An 18,855-nucleotide genomic window follows, 5' to 3' on the forward strand; every position below is an offset into this window, starting at 1 on the left:
ATTTTTTAATCCTTGGCCATTTCGTTGGCGAAAGAATATCAAATTTCAAATTTATGGGTGATTACGCGGATGCCATAGGCGTAGCATCTACTTACGGAAGGTGAAATAGAGTCGCCGTCGTGACACGCTGCCTAATTTGCGGACGTAATCACGTGTGTTCCTCGATCATGAAGTTCAATGAGTTGGACCAATGAGGATAGACCACGATCGCAATGGCGGTACGGCTAGTCAGTTTTGCGATATCGGGGAGGCGAGTCAACGTTTGTGTACACTGTTGTTAAGTTTGAAGCATAATCCAACGGAAAACAACCTCTGCAAACGTCGATTCTTCCAGTCATGTTTCAATATTGGCTGATACTGGTTGTATTAGAACGGTCCTTAGATGGTGAGTTACTCTAACCTTTTTCGCGAAACTATTTCTCTTCCCATTGCCTGCACTTCTCTCGGCTGAGCATTTAAACAATTTGAACGATTTTCACTTTCACAGCTGCTCTGAGCGTTTCTCAGGCCGAGATTGACAGGCATTTAGAACTAGGGAGGGAATTTTTAGCCAGAGGTCAACTTCAAGATGCCTTGTCCCATTATCATGCCGCAGTGGGTGAGTGAATTTTGTACATGAATAATTATATGATTTAACTTTTACCTCGGTCAAGTGTTTCTATTCTTGTTTATCCGAAAATTCTGTTTCTTCGTTTACACACATCAAAAATTATAGTTCATCAAAGACAGGCAGCTCGTTCTGATGTTTCTAGACTTTTTGAAAACCTGTTGATTTCTTTGTCGTACGTCACAGTTGATTCAGTCAATCCCTAAAATTACAAACACATGTGATGACGCTTCAATTTTCTTTACTTACGCAGAGGGGGATCCGAATAACTACCTCACATATTACAAAAGAGGTACGGTGTACTTAGCCCTCGGTAAAGCAAAGTTCGCCTTATTTGATTTGGACAAAGTTTTGGAATTGAAGCCTGATTTTCATGCCGCTAGATTACAGCGTGGTAACGTATTGTTGAAACAGGCCGAATTAGACGCAGCTGAAGTCGACTTTCATAATGTGGTAAGTGTTTCTGACTCAAGATACCTCCATTTCCTCATAACCGTAGCTATGTAAGTTTTCCCAGTATTAGACTTTTTTTTTGGTCTAAATGTCTAATTCTTATTGTATTTATGTTGAATGTTACGTATTTCTACTAAGATTTTCTTGGAGCGAAAGACCGAATGCAAATGGGAATTGCAGTCCTTGCAACTCTATTGGAAAGCATTGTTCTTGTAGCTGTTGTTTCACATTACTGTGTCAAGCTCGACGCTTACTTTAATATAAACGTGTATATTGCAGTGATCAAGCCACCACAGTTTACATACATAATACTTCATTTGATGTGATCACATATGGTATTAAAGTATAGAATCGATCTGTTTCACTTTCTTTACCATAATCGACTGGAAACAGATTAGATTAGATATGTATCCTGAGAGTAGCCTTTTCATCATTTGATTTACTAAGATTTCTCAGAATACAAATAAAGTAAAATGGCAAATACTTGAATAATTGATTTTTACGTCTGTTCAGCTGGCATTTGATCCGTCGAACGAAGATGCTTTGAATGGGTTGTACAAATTATCTCCAGTCAGGGAGGATATTCAGCTGGCTGAAGTGTTATCACAAAGTGGTGATTATCCAGCAGTTATTCAGTTGATAAATCGAATAATAGAAGTTTGCCCTTGGGCATCGCACCTTCGGGAACTGAGAGCCGAGAGCCATGCAGCATTAGGTGATTACATGAACGCTGTTTCTGATATACGATCGACGACAAAACTTTTGGCCGACAATACTCAGGGATACTTCAAGCTCTCTTCGCTATTGTATCGCCTGGGCCAAGTCGACGAGTCTCTCAAGTGAGTGTCTTCTTTGAGCAGCAGTTTTTCAATAGTTGATATTAATATATTGTTCAAAAATTATTTCTTTCAATTTCGTGTGTTAGGGAAATTCGGGAGTGCTTAAAGTTGGATCCGGAACACAAACAGTGCTTTCCACATTACAAAAAAGTCAAGAAGATTGCGAAGTTTATAAACGATGCAGAGACATCTGAAGAGGCTAAAGATTATGAAAGTTGCATTGACGGAAGTAAGCGTGTTCTCAAAAATGAACCGCACGTACAAAATGTGCGTTTTCTAGCTGCCCAATTGCTCTGCCGATGTCATCTTGGTAACAATGATCCTGCTAAAGCTATAGAAAATTGTCACGACGCTCTCGAGATCCAACGAGAACCAGGCCTATTCTGTGATAGGGCAGAAGCCTACATTGCTGCTGAACAATATGACGATGGTATGTTACAGCAAATAAGTTTTGTTGTATAGATTTTTTTGTATCGAATGCAAGTACAACATAATTTCGTTTATTTCAAACAGCGATCAGGGATTTCAAAGAGGCACTGGAAATAGATCCAAATTTGCAAAGAGCTAAGGATGGTGTTCAGAGAGCGCAGAGATTGCAAAAGCAATCAGAATCCCGAGACTACTACAAAATCCTTTCAGTTCCAAGAACCGCCTCCAAAAAGGAAATCGTCAAAGCTTATAGAAAGGCGGCTCAAAAATGGCATCCTGACAACTTCCAAGAAGGGGAAGAGAAGAAGCGTGCAGAGAAAAAGTTCATTGACATCGCTGCAGCTAAAGAAGTATTGACTGATCCTGAAAAACGTGCAAAGTTTGATCAGGGCGAGGATCCGCTAGATCCTGAATCTGGACGACAACAAGGATTCAATCCCTTCCACGAATTTTCACACTTCGCACGCCCTCACGGCTCACCCTTCCAATTCAAGTTCCACTTCCCTTAGCAAAATCAAGAAACTCAGTAGTTCTATTGAATTTTTAATGACGACGATATACGAAAACACGTCGGGCATTTGCTATTACAACAATATGTATAACTAAACGCACTGCAGAACTCCGCCTTTCTTTTCCTGTCGGTTATCTAATGGGTGTGAGTGAATTTAGGTCGCAGACGTGAATTTTATATCAAATTGCTTGACCGAATTATCGAAGAGTACTGGATACCAAAGAAATCGTAATAGGACAGTCTCTAATTTATGCACATTTTTCAAACTGCTCATGATTTTCTTGTTTAAGTGAAACAAGAGATAAACATTCACAAGATATTATACTAGAAATCTTCAGCAAACGCTTCAGATGCATTTTAAATTTTCGATTCAATGTTGTACATTTAAATTCATGCGTTCATACTGCCTGTAGTAATCGATAGCTTCATCTCTTCATATCGCAATTATTACCAAAGCACTGTAAATTGGGGTTCGAAATTATTAGGATTACTTCCTGAAGTGGCTACGTCCCATTTAAGCTGAACCCGAGTTCCGCTTATTTATTTACGATAAAAAATGTTCAGTAATGAAGTGGTGAAATACCTTGGGCAACCGTGTTTGTCACTTAGTTTTTTTTTTTTTTTTTTTACATAGCCGCTGCATACAACGAATGTTTTCACTGAAACTGGGTTTACAAAATCTAATAGAAATTACGTGAATTCATTCCTAACTACTCTTACTTTATCTTCAAAACATTATTAATACCCATATGTTTATTATACACAAAACTTTGAATCTGGTCGAACTAAATACATAAATTTTCGTACTGAAATAGGTTATGAGATATTGAGAAAATTTATTTAATCGTGCTCTGGGCTGATCTGTTATACCGTTACTTGGCTTTCGTGTTACGAAAATAAAATTTGACAAATCCTAACAATAGTTTGACCGAATTTTTTAGCATCTTATTTTTGGGAAGTAGAACTACAATCTTTGTCGAAAGATGCAATAACAGATTTTACTGTATTAAACTGTATGATATCTATGAGCAATCGTTTCAATTGCTCTCACGTTTTTATTACATTGCTCTTTGACCCTGAATTTAAATTACTTCAGGTTGAAAAATATACTTCTAAGGTACAGCAGCATCACTTGTTAACAAGATTGCAGCACGTAATTGGTAATATGCTGGAGTCCTCTTTACTGATTGCGTTTACGTTCTAAAGTTTACATTTTCTTTGACTCGCCTTTATTTATTCGTAAAAGAATATGTAACTTTACATTCATATGATTTACAAACACATGTCGAGGTCTTACGGTAATGGATATATAGTTATACATATCGAAAGCACAATTTCTTATTTCGTTCTGGTATCCACTACTCTTCCTTTTTCTGATTCGGAATAGGCAATTAGTGTAAAAAAAAAGAATCAAGCTGCCTGAAATTAATTTTTATCGTATTAATTGCTAGTGGGATTAGAAACAGTTTGCGATTCTGCAACTGGGCGTGAAAAAGTTGATGAATCTTCTACACGCACACGGAACTTTCAGTTAACTCCTCGTATTTCGAGAGATATCAATGTTCCGATCTTATTCACAGAGTAGACACAGATTTCTCTCAATTGCCAAACAGCTATTGCGGATACTCGCGTGAAGCCATTAATAAGTTTCTAATCTTCGTAGGTGCAATTAATTGTTGCGAAGTTCTCTTTAATATGATAAAAAAAAATCGAAACGACGTGTGAAGTGAACAGACTTCCAGGGTCCAAAAGACATTATTATAGCGTGAATAATTAATTTTTCTTTTGTAAATGTTTTATTTTTACCCTTAGAAGTCTCAACACGTATATTATTATATACATACAGGACGAGTGATGTAAATCTTTGGATAGTGAGTATCATCTCTACTCGTCGTAATCCAAAACAAAAGCTACGGAATAGGTGCCACTTCCCTTTTGATCAAAAGCGGTGGGTGTATGTATACGTGCATGATTGTACATACTTGTAATTTGTGCATCAAATTATGCCGATACTTCAGATGCTGGGCTATTATGTGTAGTCTTGTATCCCGAGAAGTTGGCATATATACAAATGCGCGCGTGTGTGTGTGTGTGCGTGTGTTCTTGTACATACTTTGTCACTGATAAGTTTGTTTAAAAATATATTTGAATAATTTATATTACTACGGAGAAAATTTTTATTTATCTTTTTTACAGTATTATTTCAGATGATTGGGATCCCATCTTTCAATACTAATTTCTGTGATATTTGGAAATAAAACAAAAGGGGATAACATATCACATTGTTGTAAAAATAAACAAGTTACTGGCTAAAGTCGAATTCAGCAACGTAGCTTGAAATATAACGTAGTAAAAAAAAAAAAAGTCAGAAGATTAGTATATGTACGTATATGACATATTCCAAAAACAGGTGTAGTATGGAATTATCGCGTAATAAAAAAGTCAAACATTACTCGAATATTCCAATTAAAAAATCACTGTGGTGATAAGGTCAATTTTATTTTTTTCGGTATAATGCGTCACGTGCTGTGATGAGATATTTAATCGAAGAACTCTGAAGTTTGGTTCATGGTTATTTTTTCTTTTTCGAGGGTGAAGTCCTAGGCTTCTTACGTCCTTTTCCAACCATCTTCTGGGCTTTGCCACCCTTGCCTTTGCGTTTCTTTAACCGTGCTCGGAGCCCTTTGAAGGGGCCGATTTGTTTTCGAACCATGTACCCCCTCCACTGTGCCTGAATGAGGGTGGCGACCCGATGAATTTCTCGCCAGTATTCCTCTTCCTTTCTAGCTCGCTCCTTTTCCGCTAGTACTTCGTCGATGAAAACTTGTCTGGCGTCTCTCAACAAGCTCAGTTCCTCTAGTTCAACTAATTGACCTTCGATGTGATCCTGGAGCGATACACAAATTCAATTTTGTTCAAGTATCTGCAACGAGAAAACTCGATGTTATCCTCCTTACCTTTAGTTCAGTCATTTCCTGTTCTCGTCTTTCAAGCTCCTCGATGTATTGGCTTGTCCAAGATATAATCTCATCTTCCATTTCCCGAGTGTTTGCCTCGAGATAAGTTCGCACTTCACCCGATACTATCTGATCAGCCTTTTCCAATTTTTCGCAGTTTGCCTTGAGGCTCAGCAATTCGCCTTCTTTCTGCGCCAGCTTCAATTCCTGCTTTTCAAGTTGAGCGTCTTCCCATCTCTCCACGTATCCTGCGGTGTATCATGTATGGTACGTTTTTTTTTTTTTTTATATCCGATCACAAACGTCTTTAACAATAATAGTAGAATACGAAATCGAAATGGACGTCATGCTGAGTTACGTAGGAGCGTTTTACTGTTTTATGATTTTATCAAAATAAGCACTGCTTCAGGGGCTGTTTAGTCAATGATGTCAAAAATTTAACAGTTTGAAATAAAATTGTCAATCAAAGGAATTATGCTCTGTATTCTCTGAAGCTACAAGGAATCAGTAGTGACAACTGATATCATTGTCAATCATTGCGAATCACTCGAAATCACGGGAGAGGTTGTAAGTTTAGCTGTAAACGTTATATGATATTAATTCATTATCATTCTATTTTCCTTTATCTTATCGTATGTGTTCGTTGATCTCCAATTTACCGAATGATTTCCATTGACTTCCCAGGATTTCCGGCTGTTTCTAGTAATTCAATGTGATTTTCTCTGATTCTATACAATCCAAGAGTCACAAAAAATATTGGAATTCAATGAAAATCACTTGGCATATCGGAAATCAACGAAAATCACACGACAAGGTAGAAATCGATACAGATCAAAGTTGATGAATTTGACTGAAATTCCTTTGATTTCCTAATCAATGAACCTTCACTATTTTTACAGACTCTTTCATATTTCCATTTCAGTATATGTACAAAACTTGACTCAGAATATAGGATGAAAACACAGGAAAATGACCGGTCATAAGGACACCACAGTAAGTGTGTCCAAGTGGTAACTCACTGGTGAAATTACCCTAATTCAACAATTAATCATCTTCGGGTACCAAGTTGAGATCCGTTGAGAAATATCGAGTTGTCCACGTCGGCGTTGACCTTCCGAACCATCTCGATTCGTTGCTTCCGCGTATCGTCAAATTCTAGTTTATCATAGTCCACGAGATCTTGCAGTTGTTTGGCCTGCTCCGTCCAAAGCTCCCAGTTTATTTGCAATTCTCGTTCTCCCTCTTGAGTTTTAACAATGTCTTCGATAACCAGTTCCAGAGATTCGAACGTTTTATTCTCCCTGATGTTACTGGTCGTCCTCCTCAGAATTTCGTACGCGTAAGTCCTAACGCCGCGAAACATTCTCCAATCATATACGGCCCGTGCACGAAACTACGAAAGCCACACTTCGACGAACCTGTCGCGCTGAATCTTTTCCGCAACGCTGGGTATCACAGGCAGAAGTCCCATGTCCTCGCGAAATATCATTTTCGGCTCATCCGGCACGCCGTAAAGTTCCGCGATGGTCTTGTAACGCTCGTCCCAACGCTCGTCAATCTCGGCCGGGATCACGTAGCGCAGGATGGTCAGGAAATCGAGACATTCCTGTAGAACGCAGTAAAAACTGGCCGCTTCCAGGCTGGATAATGTTATCGCCGTTTGGTGATCCATCGTCAAACTCTTCACGTTCGCGTCGCTCGATGAACCTTTGTTACCGATCGTCCGCCGGCTGATTGGTGTCGTACACTCGATATCTGACGCCTTATTGAACAAGAAATTTATCCAGTTAGGGCTGATCGCAAGTGGTTAAAAAACCTCGGGAACTCACGGGCTTCGCACTGGTTCTACTGAAAGATATTTACCGAAGAGGAGTCACGAACTAGGGCAGGCCGATTTCAACATAAAAATAATTCACACAAATGGGACAAAGTAAATAGACCCGTGTTGCGGCGTTTCATCGAATAGGCATTTGTTGGCAGAGTAGAAAAAATTCCATGATAAACTTGTTTTCGATATAACTTTTGGAAAACGTGCTTTTTCTCTTTCCCAAATTTCCCAAAAATATAGTGACCAGATTTCTTCGTCTACCTCGTATTTTTATAATCTATTACTTCCAACGTAACCTAGATATTCATGGCTACAAAATTTCTCTTTCCTCGTGACGCTGTGTAGAATTAAAAAGCACGATTATTTCTAAGTATACGGCCTTATCCGATATCGATTACATCCAAAAATGGCAAACGCGTGTCGAGAAAATTCTTAGAAAAATAGATTGCTTTTGAAAGTCGTCTAAAACAAGGCTTAATGTAATATAATAATAATAACATAAATACAATGCCAGCAAATTCGCCTTTAGTGAAATGCCGAGAATCGGGTGTCTTTATTTCGGATCAAGAGTACGTCGATAAATTTTGTTGAAATCGACACGTCCTACCGTGTTGGCTTCTCCTTGAACGTAAGTTTGTAATCGGATAAGAAGAGCTTTCGACTTTGAATAAAAGGAGGAAAGAAATTCTTGTTCTAATAGTGGCATTGAGAACCCAGTGAATTCACGTTTTCTGCAATCACAGGGACCGCGTTGGTTTGCTGCCGTTCATATGCGTCCAACGGTGCCCCGATGGTTTCAGCTTTGAAAAGTCGATATTAAAACCAGCACTAAGCGAAGTAAGGTAGGATTCTTACGACCGGTTCCGCCTTGCCCACAAACGGTTGCATTCGCGGTTTACTCTTGGCGATAAGATCATCAGTTGTCTTTTGTTCATCCCTCGGAACTTCTTGAACCATTACCCGTTTCTGTTCGTTAGTTTCTTTTTTGTAAGATTTTTCCAACTGCCCACTTTGCGTTTCCTCGTAATTCTATCAAGAGGAAATGTGGATGAAAGTGAAACGCGTTACTCACTTGTAATTTTTCATTTTCTTAAACCGAGAAAAGCGCGGACAACCTGCAGGTTGGGTTCCAATTCGCTGCCGGAAATCCTCATGACGTTAGTCACCGCCATATGGGCGGACTTCCTTCGCGTGTCTTCGGCCAGCTGCTCGTGTTTTCGTACCGAAGAAATAGTCGCCTGTCCGACTTCCGAAGCTCGTCGCTGATCGGCTGTTACGGCCGATATTTTTGCCAGGGCATTGCTCGAGCTGTGCCTTTGCTGGGTGTACGAATTTCTTTGCGGCGTTCTGGCCTTGGTCTGGTTTTCCACGTCGGAAGACTTTGCGGTCTGCGATGTTTCAAGAAAATTAATTGCTGTTGTCAGTTACGGAATTAGACGTTGTGAGAAATCAAAGTAACCTTACAGCGAATCGATAAACCGTAGAAGACGATTACAGTATTTATCTACCTTGGCTACCGCATTCATCCTGTCATTCGGGTTTATAATTTGCCGTATTTATCAAACAGGAACATCGCCAGCGTTATTGCTACGTATATCGGGACCGATATTTTGTCCTTAAAGTCGTCCCATTCCATCGTAAGATGTTGTAATGTGTGGCAGGCTGATATATGGAAGAAGAATACACTCGAATTGGTAATTTATTACGAGAAATATTTATTTCTACGAGGCGTACAACGCGTATTTTGTTACGTTTGAATCACGTGGTTTAGCTTCCTGTCGCCCGCTCATCACGTTGGCACTGCACTCTGCTATGATGTAAGAATTGGACTGAAGAATTGTGACGAAGCTATCTTTTCTCAATGAACTCGTGCTCGTAATAGGTATATTTTCATCTTTTTGTCATCGCAGTTTCGTAATGGACACGTAATATATCGTCGATGTTCTTCCGTGAATTTTTAAACGATTGCAGTGCAGCGAGATTTGTGTCGCAACGATTATTTCTTTTTCAACTGGCTCGAAAGAGTTGTCCACGTACTCTGACGGAAATGAAATAATCTAAACTACGAATAATAAAGAATAACCCACACTGCAACTGGATAGTCTCTTCGAATTCTATAAAATGTCTTGAGTTTCATGTTGCAACATATTTTTAAGTTCATAAAAGTTAGCCAGTAAGTGGTCCACAGGCAACTTATTGTACTACTATTGGCTATAGTCATGTTGTAATTTTTCTCTACCAAAAATTGACAGCGTAGAAGATGTTCGTAGACTTAATGTATACCTAACTTGAATTTGCCTGGTTTATTTTCCGCTACCATTTCAGTAATTGAAAATGAATTCGCTCTTCGTCAACTTGTCGCTAAGCTTTTGTCGACACTCGACTGTACGCCAACTTAAACCATTCGTATGACTGTCCGTCTTCCAACGATTGTGTTACTTGCGTTACATTGACCACATCCTACAGGCATGTACAAGTAATGTTCTACCGAGAAATGAAGAAAAAAAATAAGCCCCACGATTATCAAACTACTCTCTTGACAACCCTACTCCATTCAGTTTTATAACTCTCGAGAATTTCCCATTAGGATATTCGCAGTTATAAAACTGTTCGTTGCAGACGAAAGGCATCTCAGAGCTTGAAAAGATTTTGTACAGTCCTGCGAAACATTTTTGATCTGTAGTCTGATCTGCCAGATCACTGCGGAAATCATGAACTTTGCTTCGTTCGTTCTCTGCATTTTCGTCGCGTTGTTGGCAATCGCCCAAAGTGAAAGAATCCTGTCTAACCGCAGCGCAGATTATGATGTTCATAACGAAATTAGTGAGTTTTACAATTCAAATCATAATAAAAATATATAGTAACAAATTGTATTTCTTCTGACTATGTGTTTCATACGAGCCGTGTTATTTATAATATCGGAGCGTTTAATTCTTTTCAGAGCTCTGAAATTTCGGGATTAGTCGACAATATCTTGAATCTTAAAGTTTTCATGCATTTTTCTGCAGATTGCCGCCAAGGTAGTCGTGGTTTGAAGCATACCATTATGAACAGCATCTGCAGACCTTACGAACGACACGTTGATCTGAAACCCTTGCCAGGGTTTCGCTTCATACCGCCAACAGTTTCCATTAAACGATGTGACGGGCACTGCCTCGCCGGTTTATCATGTGTACCCGTGTCGAAAAGGCTGGTTGACGTTCATGTTCAAGTAAAACGTTTGAACCAAGTGTATGGCCAGCCGATAATGATGTGCGGTGTCGTGAAAGTTGAGGAACATGACCAGTGCAGGTGAGAATTAATTAATTTCCCGAACGTGTATCAATTATTCTCCGGTTATGCTATGAATTGTCAGGAATCTGAAAAATTTGAACTTCTTTCAAATTTCTGAGAAATTCTGTTTGCAATAAATACAATTATGATTGCGTGAAAATGAAAAGTAATAAACCAAAAACTACATTATATCTATATGAGTAATAGGTTAAATACCTGGAACATTAGTTTGCACTGTGAGTGTGCGTGAAATTGATACCTGCTAATATTCCAACAGTGTGATCTGCTGTTTGGAAAAATATTCATTGAATTATGAAAAGACCTACCACTCTGATCGTAAAATCTTATCAAGTCACGTTTCGTGCGAATTATGCAAACTGAGTCTACTTTTTTACCGATATCATGATGTCATCTATAAACCACATTTACTGTTTGATACAGGTGTAAATGTCAACGGACGGCGAAGGATTGCAACGATCGACAAGATTACAATGTGGACAGTTGTAGCTGTGACTGCAAGAATGGAAATCAGAAAAAGGAGGATTGCGAACGTCAAATGGGAAAGACATGGAACGACGACGAATGCTCCTGCAATTGCAACGAATTGGAAGTCCTCTGTACGAATGGCCAATACTGGGACGAAAAACAGTGCAAGTGAGTATTGTCATTCCAAAGTTATAGGTAGGCCGCAAATTTTTGAGGGTTTACACTGTGATGGGTTCAATCGGAGCCTTTATCACTTGTTGAACATTCAATTTCTTTGATTTACGTAATATATTTATGGACATTTATGTAATTACAGATGTGTTCAATGATGTAATCCGATAAAAGTTTCCCAGAGCTAGGGTTAGATTTCACATCTTCATCAGAGACCTTTTCCTCGTAAGTTCATGTTTTTGCAATTCTTTAACTAATATAATCTTAAGCTGTATGGACAGCTGTGTTCCACGGGTAAAAGGTTTCATTTTATTATTTTTGATGGACAACTTGTGTGTGATACTTTCAATAAATATTTGTAGAAATAAATAAATATACAAACTGATTAGAATAACGACTGCAGTAATACAACAGTATAAGTAATTGAAGGTTAAAACACTTATGGTATGTTATTTATCCATAACTACATGGCAGTTATAATATCAAAACTCAGTCACAAATCGTTTGGCACAAAAGGTTCGTTCTTTCACTGAGTGAATTTTTCATCGGCACTTTCCGATATGATTTCGACTATATGCAATCTTAGATAACGCGTATACAATCGATTTGAATTGAATTTCGTGTCATAATCATAGCGAAGTGTCGTGACAAATAATTTATTTTTGAGCAGAATGTAAAGACTTCAATCTCAATTAATCTAATTAAATATTGACTAGAAATTTGTATACATTAGTTTCTTATCCAACAGCTACGAATGTGGGCGTAATAAATTCCCTGCTTGAATATGGCAAAATATTCATTTACAGGTATAATATGTGCGTAAATTCTACCCTTGAAATATAGCTGTTACCTCTACCGAAAGAAAATATGGAATATTAAATCGTGTGACGATACTTTTGACAATTCGAAATTAATCATTTTGTAGAAAAGTATTTCAAAGTTTAAAAAATTTTGTAGCGTTCGCTAATCGATTGTTTCATGATACTCTCTGAAGGCCAAATATTATCTAAAGTGGCATTTCTTAGAGGTATAGTTTTCTTCATCATTTATTTACGAATTACGCTCAAGACTGTTATTATACGATTATTTGTATGCGTTGCGACTTAATTCACATTCCAGTAAATCGCGCGAAAGAATAAACTCGACAGAAAAGATTCGCGTGAGTTAAGACTAAATAAAAATCAGGATCCAAATGATGTATCACTATACCCATAAATATTGCTGTGCACTTAAATATATTTAATTCTTCCCTGAAATTGGGGTCCCTTAACCAGCGACAACTTGATAAAGACAAAGCACCTCGATTCTAGTGAATATAAATCAGTTTTCTATTGGGCAAAAATTATTTCTATGCCTAAGAAGAAATTATCCCGTCCTTGATTATTCTAAGAATCGAATGATAATTGAAACGACTTCAAAGACTCCTCCACCAAGACGTATATTCAAATTTTGAGCGTAAAATATTTACAGCTCCGAGTGGCGTGGAGGAAACTTCTTTAGTACTGCGTTGTAGAGGTTGTAAAACGCGTAGAAGCTAACGCTCAGTATAACGGCGAGTGCGGAGCCGAAAATCCAGGATAAAAAGTTCCCGTCGATTATGTCGGATGTTTCCTTCTTCTTCCGCGCACTGAGGTCACCAAGAGTAGTTCCTTTGCGAGCCTCCATGAGACGTTTCATCCTGCTCAGCTTAGCTCGCAGCTCGTCGACAGATTCGGCAATGTTGTCGCTTCCCTCATCTCTGGGAAGGTCGCCTATGACTGAAAAAGATATTCTTCACCTCACTGATTCAACGAAGCTGTATGAAAATGATACGAGCATCGAGTGCGTTGAGAAAATTTTTAATGCATGATATGGTAGCATGATTCATAAGAAAATCATGATTTTGATTTGAAAGTGCACGGGAAATACTTGAAATTTGCGAGTTTGAGTTCATTAATATTCCTGTGGCACCGGTGAATGAATAAACTATTTTAAACAGTAGAAAAAAGTATGTAAGCGAACAGACACGGGTTTCGTAGTGTATTCGAAATTCTGTTTGCGCATACTTTGCGATACAATTATGCTTGATCTGATCCACTTATTTTACAATTTTCTAATCACTGATCACTGAGTACATAATCATCACTCACCAGCAGCCTCGGGCAAACAGGTGTGAGAATCGGAATTCATCGTAGTTTACTGCACTGAGAGAAATTTGTCGACTACGGTGTGAAAAAATCTTATTGATCGATCAAAGGTCGCGCTTGCGCGCATGCTGGGCGAGTTCCGAGTCAAATGCCTATCCATGTAAGCAGAAACGGTGGATTGATGTACTCAATTTTTTTTATGGATAACGATGACTCAAAAATGCAATGTATTACTAATCCATTTTTGTAAACTAGATGCACAAACCACTCTCTTATTGGTACTGAAGTAATGTAGATCTATAGTAGGTTCAAAGCGCATATAATCCTATTATAGGTATGTAAGCATCTTTCCTTGTCTGTAAAATAATGTATGTAATACCTTAATAATTGCGAGCCTTGATTGCGTAATTAAGGAATGAATTCTCCAATTTATGTAGCAAGAGTTTATGCCCTATTTTTCTGAGATCGTCGATAACCAGATGCATTTGCATGTTACTAGTGTGCGCTGTATCGCACCATTTCAGAAATGGTATGTTTTCAAACAATTGCTCGGAAAATGAAAAAGGGATCGTCATGTTCATAAAGTCAAAATCAAAGTCCCAAAACTGTGGACCGCTTCTGAAAATGATCCACTCATAAAGAATATAACATACTAGGGAAGTGTCGAATGTGTTGGGACTTTCAAACGAGCTAGTATTTTCCACCGCTCGTTTGAGCGCTGCCATCTGTGGGATTTCAGGGCGTATTTGTATGAACGAATACACCACGGGTGACAGCTGCGCTATGTATCCATGTTACGAACCGTACGGACTGTGGAAATGGTCATAAGTTGTGTACAATTTAACAATAAGTGTTGACGTTAAATTACTGCTATTGTTAAGTGTATGTGTATAATTTTCATCGGCGAGAGATTCTGTAAATTTTATGGACTATTCATATCCAAGAAAGCATTCGGAAAATAGTTTGCAGTAACTCTGCGGAAGAAAGTGTAAGTAAACAAGAGAAAAACCTAACCTGAGCAGAGACTGATCTTAAAAATAGATGTGAATTTGAAAAAAATACGCAGCTAAATTCCAGTAATTATTATTCAAATATGGTAAAAGTGGCACTGCAAATTAAAGCGACGCTGGAGAATATAGAGGAACTGAAAACGTCGGGTGATGATTTTCGTTATTATTTGAAATTTACATGCGGCAACTGCGGCGAAGTATCGGAGAAATGGAACTACGTATCGCAGTCGGAATCGACGCCGTCCAAGCGAGGAAGCGGCGTGAATCATTTCGTCAGCAAATGTAAACTGTGTTCGAGGGAGAATACCATGACGATTATCGAAGGCTCAACGCAGTCATACACCGCCGAGGATCAGGGAAAGTTCAAGACACTCGCTGTTTTCGACTGCCGCGGCATAGAGCCCGCCGAATTTTCAGCTCGTCAGGGATGGGTGGCTAAGGCTATCGACGGAGGCAAGGAATTTACAGACGTTGACCTCAGCGAGGGCGAATGGGCTGATTATTGTGAGAAAATTGCTAATCCAGTCGGCGTTTACGAAATCGAGCACAGGTTCGAGAAGACCAAGTGAAAGGATCCCCTCCTTACCAATGCGATAATTCGCGTAATTCTAGGAATAAGAGACGCTCTTGAAATTTCATGTAACGATGTGTCAAATGTATGTAGCTAATAAATTGTTGAATCTGTTCACCGTAATGAGCACAGGTCGAGAATCAATAAATATTTGGCGGTAAATTTGATTATCCGTCAGGATTTATTCCTACTGTTATCAACATTCTAATGATTTGGGGGGAAAGAGTACGGAGCTACACTACCGACGGTGTGATCAAAACCGTCGACTGAAGAATATATCTTTAGTCAAAGGCTAACCATCGAAGGGCCTAGCCGCTCGAGTCTGAAATTGGTACGAAAGATAAACTGCGTATTTCTTGTCGGAAATGTAAAAACTAAAATCATTATACATCGTGTCATATCATACATAGTATTGAAGTTCGAAACCAGAGTTTGGATGTTCAGAAAGTGACGTCACTCAAAATTTTTTATCTTTTGGCGTTATGGATCTACAGTTATTGTCGACTACGAAAATCAGCTAGCCAAATTCCTCAGTCTGGAAACAACCGCGCAGTAGAGTGGACGCATGAAAATCGCGCTCCGGAAATTTCGAGTACGGGGTTCTGGATCCTGCGCTCCGGGCCCGCTTCCTGGTGCAACTCGAGTTCCAGGACAAGCGCTCTGTAGTTTCTACGCTACAGGTCGGTACCTGGTGAAACTCGACTTCAGGAAGAAGCACTACGTAGTTTCTGAGCTCCAGGTCCGCTACCTGATGAAACTCGACTTTCAGTACAAGCGCTGCGTAGTTTCTGCGCTCAAGGTTCACTATCTGGAGAAACTCGAATTCCGGGACAAGCGCTCCATCGTTCCTGCACTCCAGGTCCGCTACCTAGCGAAACTCGACTTCAAGGAGAGGACGAGGAGGACGAGGATTTGTGCTCATGAGTTAAACATTTTTATATTATTCAATGGCAATTGTAATTATATTTCATCTAAAATTTTTCAAACTTGTCCTGTTGACAATAGATTGTTTCAATTCATTTTTCGCGCAAGCACAAATTTAGTAGCTATAAATGCGCTGACAAAATTTGTTATATTATTAATTAATTAATTGATTATACCAATCCTTACACAATATTTTTGATGTATTCTTATGTTGAAAATATTAATAACTATTCAAGGTATAACTTGAAGTGGTTATGGGTGGTTGTTGGAGGTGGTTGGCGGTGGTTGGAGGTAGTCGGAGGTGATGGAAGGTACTCGCATGGTGAGGTGATGGGGTGATGGCGTAGTGGGGTGATGGGGTGGTGGGGTAGTGGGGTGATGGGGTCATGAGGTAGTGGGGTGATTTGCATTTTTGGCGACATTTTTCGCGATTTTAAAAAAAGCTGGAATAAATTCGTTCTGGCATTATTCCGACGTAATTTTGCGAGACAAATCATTTAAGCGCAGTCCCGATACGCTGCGAGCAGCAGATCAGAAATTACAGCCAAAAAACCAGAACCTGTGATTATATGAATCCTTACGTAATGTTTTTGATGTGTTCTTATACTGAAAATATTTATTGCTATTCCAGGTACAACCCGAGGTGGTTATCGGTGTTTGTTCGAGGTGGTTGGCGATTGTTGGAGGTGGTCGGAGGTGGACGAGGAGGAGGACGAACTGAACTGAGTCTCAAAGCCCTGTTGACATAAAAGCAGCTATTCGATAGAAATTATAGTTTATAGTTTACACAGCCCATTGCATGATATTTCATTATAAGTACATATGTTTCAATGTATTTAGGAATAGTTTATCAAATATACAGAGGTCATGTGCAAACAATGAATGAATTGACATTAGAGCTTTAACAATAAATTTAAGCTTTGTTACTTCTTTTATTTTATTATGTATAATCAAAAACATTTCCGACTAATCGTGCTGTGGAAGCATGGGGATTAAACCAAATGTAGCAAAAGATTAGAAACAGTGTATGTAGAGTACGGGTATTTTTCTAATAATGCAAATAGAATAGAATACCACGCCTTGCGAATTAGCTTTCCAGTCAGAGATGAATGATGAATTTTAAGGACTGCAATATCGTTGTTGAATACTCTACGCCTCATGGGAAACGAAAATCTGTAACGATAAAATTGATGCACCGAATCATCGTCGACTTTAACTTTTGAAATGTCCTACCATTTTCGAACACCTCCTACCTCCCCCTGCCACCTCCGACCATCAATGGCCACTTTCGACCACCCCCTATCACCTTCTGCCAGCGCCGACCACCTCCTACCATTTCCGAACACCTCCGACCATCCTATTTAGCTATATTACCAGATTAGCTATGATATGAAAAGAGAAGAATTATTCATTTCGAAATGGGATTCTATTCGACGCGCGCTCGATGTATTCCATAACATTAGTATTCATAATTATTCCAACAACTTTTCATTTGCTCTCTCGATCTTGAATTTTCATAGGCATAGAATCGAAACGTTGTTTTAGCTGGTCGCAAGTGAAGTATCAGCGTTGGGTGGAGGAGCAGAATTGTTTTTCGAAAAGTATTCGGATGGAAAAAAATTCAGAGTAACTGTAATACATCACGGATGCGCTAATTTTGAACGAGATGAAATGGATGCTTCGTATATGAGACGGTATTTAACGCTGCGTAGTGGTTTAAAGACCTAGAAAGGTGATAGGGAGAGAAAGAACGACGCTTCTTAACACTTCGAGTGTATTTTGACACACATTTGAAAGATACGAGCGAAATTTTTCATCATCCAACTGTCGCAGAACGGCAGCGTTATTAGCCGACCCGTTCACTGAAGAATATATCTTCAGTCAACGGCTGACCATCGAAGGGCCTGGCCGCTTGAGTCTGGAATCGGCAGGAGAGATAAAGTGCGTATTTCTTGTATAAAATGTGAAAGCTAAAATCATTATACATCATATCATATCATCATACCTCATACATCATACATCATACATCGTACATCATACATCATCATACAGAGTATCAAAGTTCGAAACCATAGTTTGGATGTCGGACGTTCAGAAAGTGACGTCACCAATTCAAAATCAGCTAGCCGAATTCCTCAGTCTGGAAACAACCGCGCAGTAGAGCGGACGGATGAGCGTCGCGCTCCGCAAATTTCGAGTACCGGGTTCTCAACCTCCCGGATCCCGCGCTTCAGGTTCGCTACGTATTTCGAGTCCCGGGTTCTCAACCTCCCGGATCTCGCGCTTCGGGTCCGCTACGCGGTGAAACTCGACTTCCAGGATAAGCGCTCCGTGGTTCCTGGTTCATGTTTACAATAAATTATTTCAATTCGTTTTTCGCGCAACCCCAAATTCGGTAGCTGTCGGTCCGCTAATAAAATTTCTCGACTTCCAGGATAAGCGCTCCGTGGTTCCTGGTTCATGTTTACAATAAATTATTTCAATTCGTTTTTCGCGCAACCCCAAATTCGGTAGCTGTCGGTCCGCTAATAAAATTTCTCGACTTCCAGGATAAGCGCTCCGTGGTTCCTGGTTCATGTTTACAATAAATTATTTCAATTCGTTTTTCGCGCAACCCCAAATTCGGTAGCTGTCGGTCCGCTAATAAAATTTCTCGACTTCCAGGATAAG

The 18,855-nt window shown here is 39.3% G+C and overlaps 5 protein-coding genes across 9 annotated transcripts; 3 read left to right on the forward strand and 2 right to left on the reverse strand.

Moving 5' to 3' along the window:
• The first annotated feature begins 191 nt into the window (after positions 1-191).
• Positions 192-5,001, forward strand: P58IPK (dnaJ homolog subfamily C member P58IPK). Its single transcript, XM_046620026.1, has 6 exons — positions 192-385; positions 488-598; positions 861-1,060; positions 1,574-1,899; positions 1,986-2,329; positions 2,413-5,001. The coding sequence occupies exons 1-6, from the start codon at positions 337-339 to the stop codon at positions 2,835-2,837; spliced, it is 1,455 nt and encodes a 484-aa protein (XP_046475982.1). The 5' UTR covers positions 192-336; the 3' UTR covers positions 2,838-5,001.
• LOC124216011 (dynein regulatory complex protein 9-like) lies at positions 4,223-10,055 on the reverse strand. 3 transcript variants are annotated; one of them, XM_046620025.2, is made up of 9 exons: positions 9,908-10,055; positions 9,376-9,662; positions 9,133-9,286; positions 8,740-9,012; positions 8,480-8,653; positions 7,215-7,558; positions 6,859-7,142; positions 5,797-6,044; positions 4,223-5,726 (listed from the first exon to the last, which is right to left on the reverse strand). In XM_046620025.2, exons 3-9 carry the CDS (start codon positions 9,148-9,150, stop codon positions 5,412-5,414), a joined length of 1,656 nt encoding a protein of 551 aa, XP_046475981.1. In that variant the 5' UTR covers positions 9,151-9,286; positions 9,376-9,662; positions 9,908-10,055; the 3' UTR covers positions 4,223-5,411. The 3 variants fall into 3 exon arrangements, with proteins under 3 accessions (XP_046475981.1, XP_068991078.1, XP_068991079.1); XM_069134977.1 differs by lacking the exons at positions 9,376-9,662; positions 9,908-10,055 and having other exon boundaries at positions 9,133-9,337; XM_069134978.1 differs by lacking the exon at positions 4,223-5,726 and having other exon boundaries at positions 5,755-6,044; positions 9,376-10,055.
• On the forward strand, positions 5,964-12,882 carry LOC124216015 (vascular endothelial growth factor A-like). 3 transcript variants are annotated; one of them, XM_069134980.1, is made up of 4 exons: positions 5,964-6,063; positions 10,633-10,915; positions 11,339-11,551; positions 11,700-12,882. In XM_069134980.1, exons 1-4 carry the CDS (start codon positions 6,057-6,059, stop codon positions 11,710-11,712), a joined length of 516 nt encoding a protein of 171 aa, XP_068991081.1. In that variant the 5' UTR covers positions 5,964-6,056; the 3' UTR covers positions 11,713-12,882. The 3 variants fall into 3 exon arrangements, with proteins under 3 accessions (XP_068991081.1, XP_068991082.1, XP_068991080.1); XM_069134981.1 differs by lacking the exon at positions 5,964-6,063 and adding an exon at positions 9,245-9,506; XM_069134979.1 differs by lacking the exon at positions 5,964-6,063 and adding an exon at positions 10,320-10,447.
• Positions 12,883-13,018: 136 nt separating this feature from the next.
• On the reverse strand, positions 13,019-13,798 carry LOC124216014 (uncharacterized). The gene is made up of 2 exons (XM_046620028.2): positions 13,684-13,798; positions 13,019-13,311 (listed from the first exon to the last, which is right to left on the reverse strand). Exons 1-2 carry the CDS (start codon positions 13,721-13,723, stop codon positions 13,019-13,021), a joined length of 333 nt encoding a protein of 110 aa, XP_046475984.1. The 5' UTR covers positions 13,724-13,798.
• Positions 13,799-14,445: 647 nt separating this feature from the next.
• Positions 14,446-15,423, forward strand: LOC124216013 (CXXC motif containing zinc binding protein). Its single transcript, XM_046620027.2, has one exon. The coding sequence runs from the start codon at positions 14,774-14,776 to the stop codon at positions 15,257-15,259; it is 486 nt and encodes a 161-aa protein (XP_046475983.1). The 5' UTR covers positions 14,446-14,773; the 3' UTR covers positions 15,260-15,423.
• The last annotated feature ends 3,432 nt before the right edge of the window (positions 15,424-18,855 follow it).

Source organism: Neodiprion pinetum, chromosome 4 (assembly GCF_021155775.2).
Source record: "Neodiprion pinetum isolate iyNeoPine1 chromosome 4, iyNeoPine1.2, whole genome shotgun sequence".
Taxonomy (NCBI): domain Eukaryota; kingdom Metazoa; phylum Arthropoda; class Insecta; order Hymenoptera; family Diprionidae; genus Neodiprion; species Neodiprion pinetum.

Coding starts and splice junctions, on each gene's coding strand:
- P58IPK (XM_046620026.1), top strand. CDS start 337: ATGTTTCAATATTGGCTGATACTGGTTGTATTAGAACGGTCCTTAGAT. Junction 386..487: donor ATTAGAACGGTCCTTAGATG/GTGAGTTACTCT, acceptor TCACTTTCACAG/CTGCTCTGAGCGTTTCTCAG. Junction 599..860: donor CCATTATCATGCCGCAGTGG/GTGAGTGAATTT, acceptor TTACTTACGCAG/AGGGGGATCCGAATAACTAC.
- LOC124216011 (XM_046620025.2), bottom strand. Junction 6,045..6,858: donor TCTCAACGGATCTCAACTTG/GTACCCGAAGAT, acceptor GATACACCGCAG/GATACGTGGAGAGATGGGAA. Junction 5,727..5,796: donor AGGAAATGACTGAACTAAAG/GTAAGGAGGATA, acceptor GTATCGCTCCAG/GATCACATCGAAGGTCAATT.
- LOC124216015 (XM_069134979.1), top strand. CDS start 10,336: ATGAACTTTGCTTCGTTCGTTCTCTGCATTTTCGTCGCGTTGTTGGCA. Junction 10,448..10,632: donor TGATGTTCATAACGAAATTA/GTGAGTTTTACA, acceptor ATTTTTCTGCAG/ATTGCCGCCAAGGTAGTCGT. Junction 10,916..11,338: donor GAGGAACATGACCAGTGCAG/GTGAGAATTAAT, acceptor TGTTTGATACAG/GTGTAAATGTCAACGGACGG.
- LOC124216014 (XM_046620028.2), bottom strand. CDS start 13,723: ATGAATTCCGATTCTCACACCTGTTTGCCCGAGGCTGCTG. Junction 13,312..13,683: donor CTGTTTGCCCGAGGCTGCTG/GTGAGTGATGAT, acceptor TATCTTTTTCAG/TCATAGGCGACCTTCCCAGA.
- LOC124216013 (XM_046620027.2), top strand. CDS start 14,774: ATGGTAAAAGTGGCACTGCAAATTAAAGCGACGCTGGAGAATATAGAG.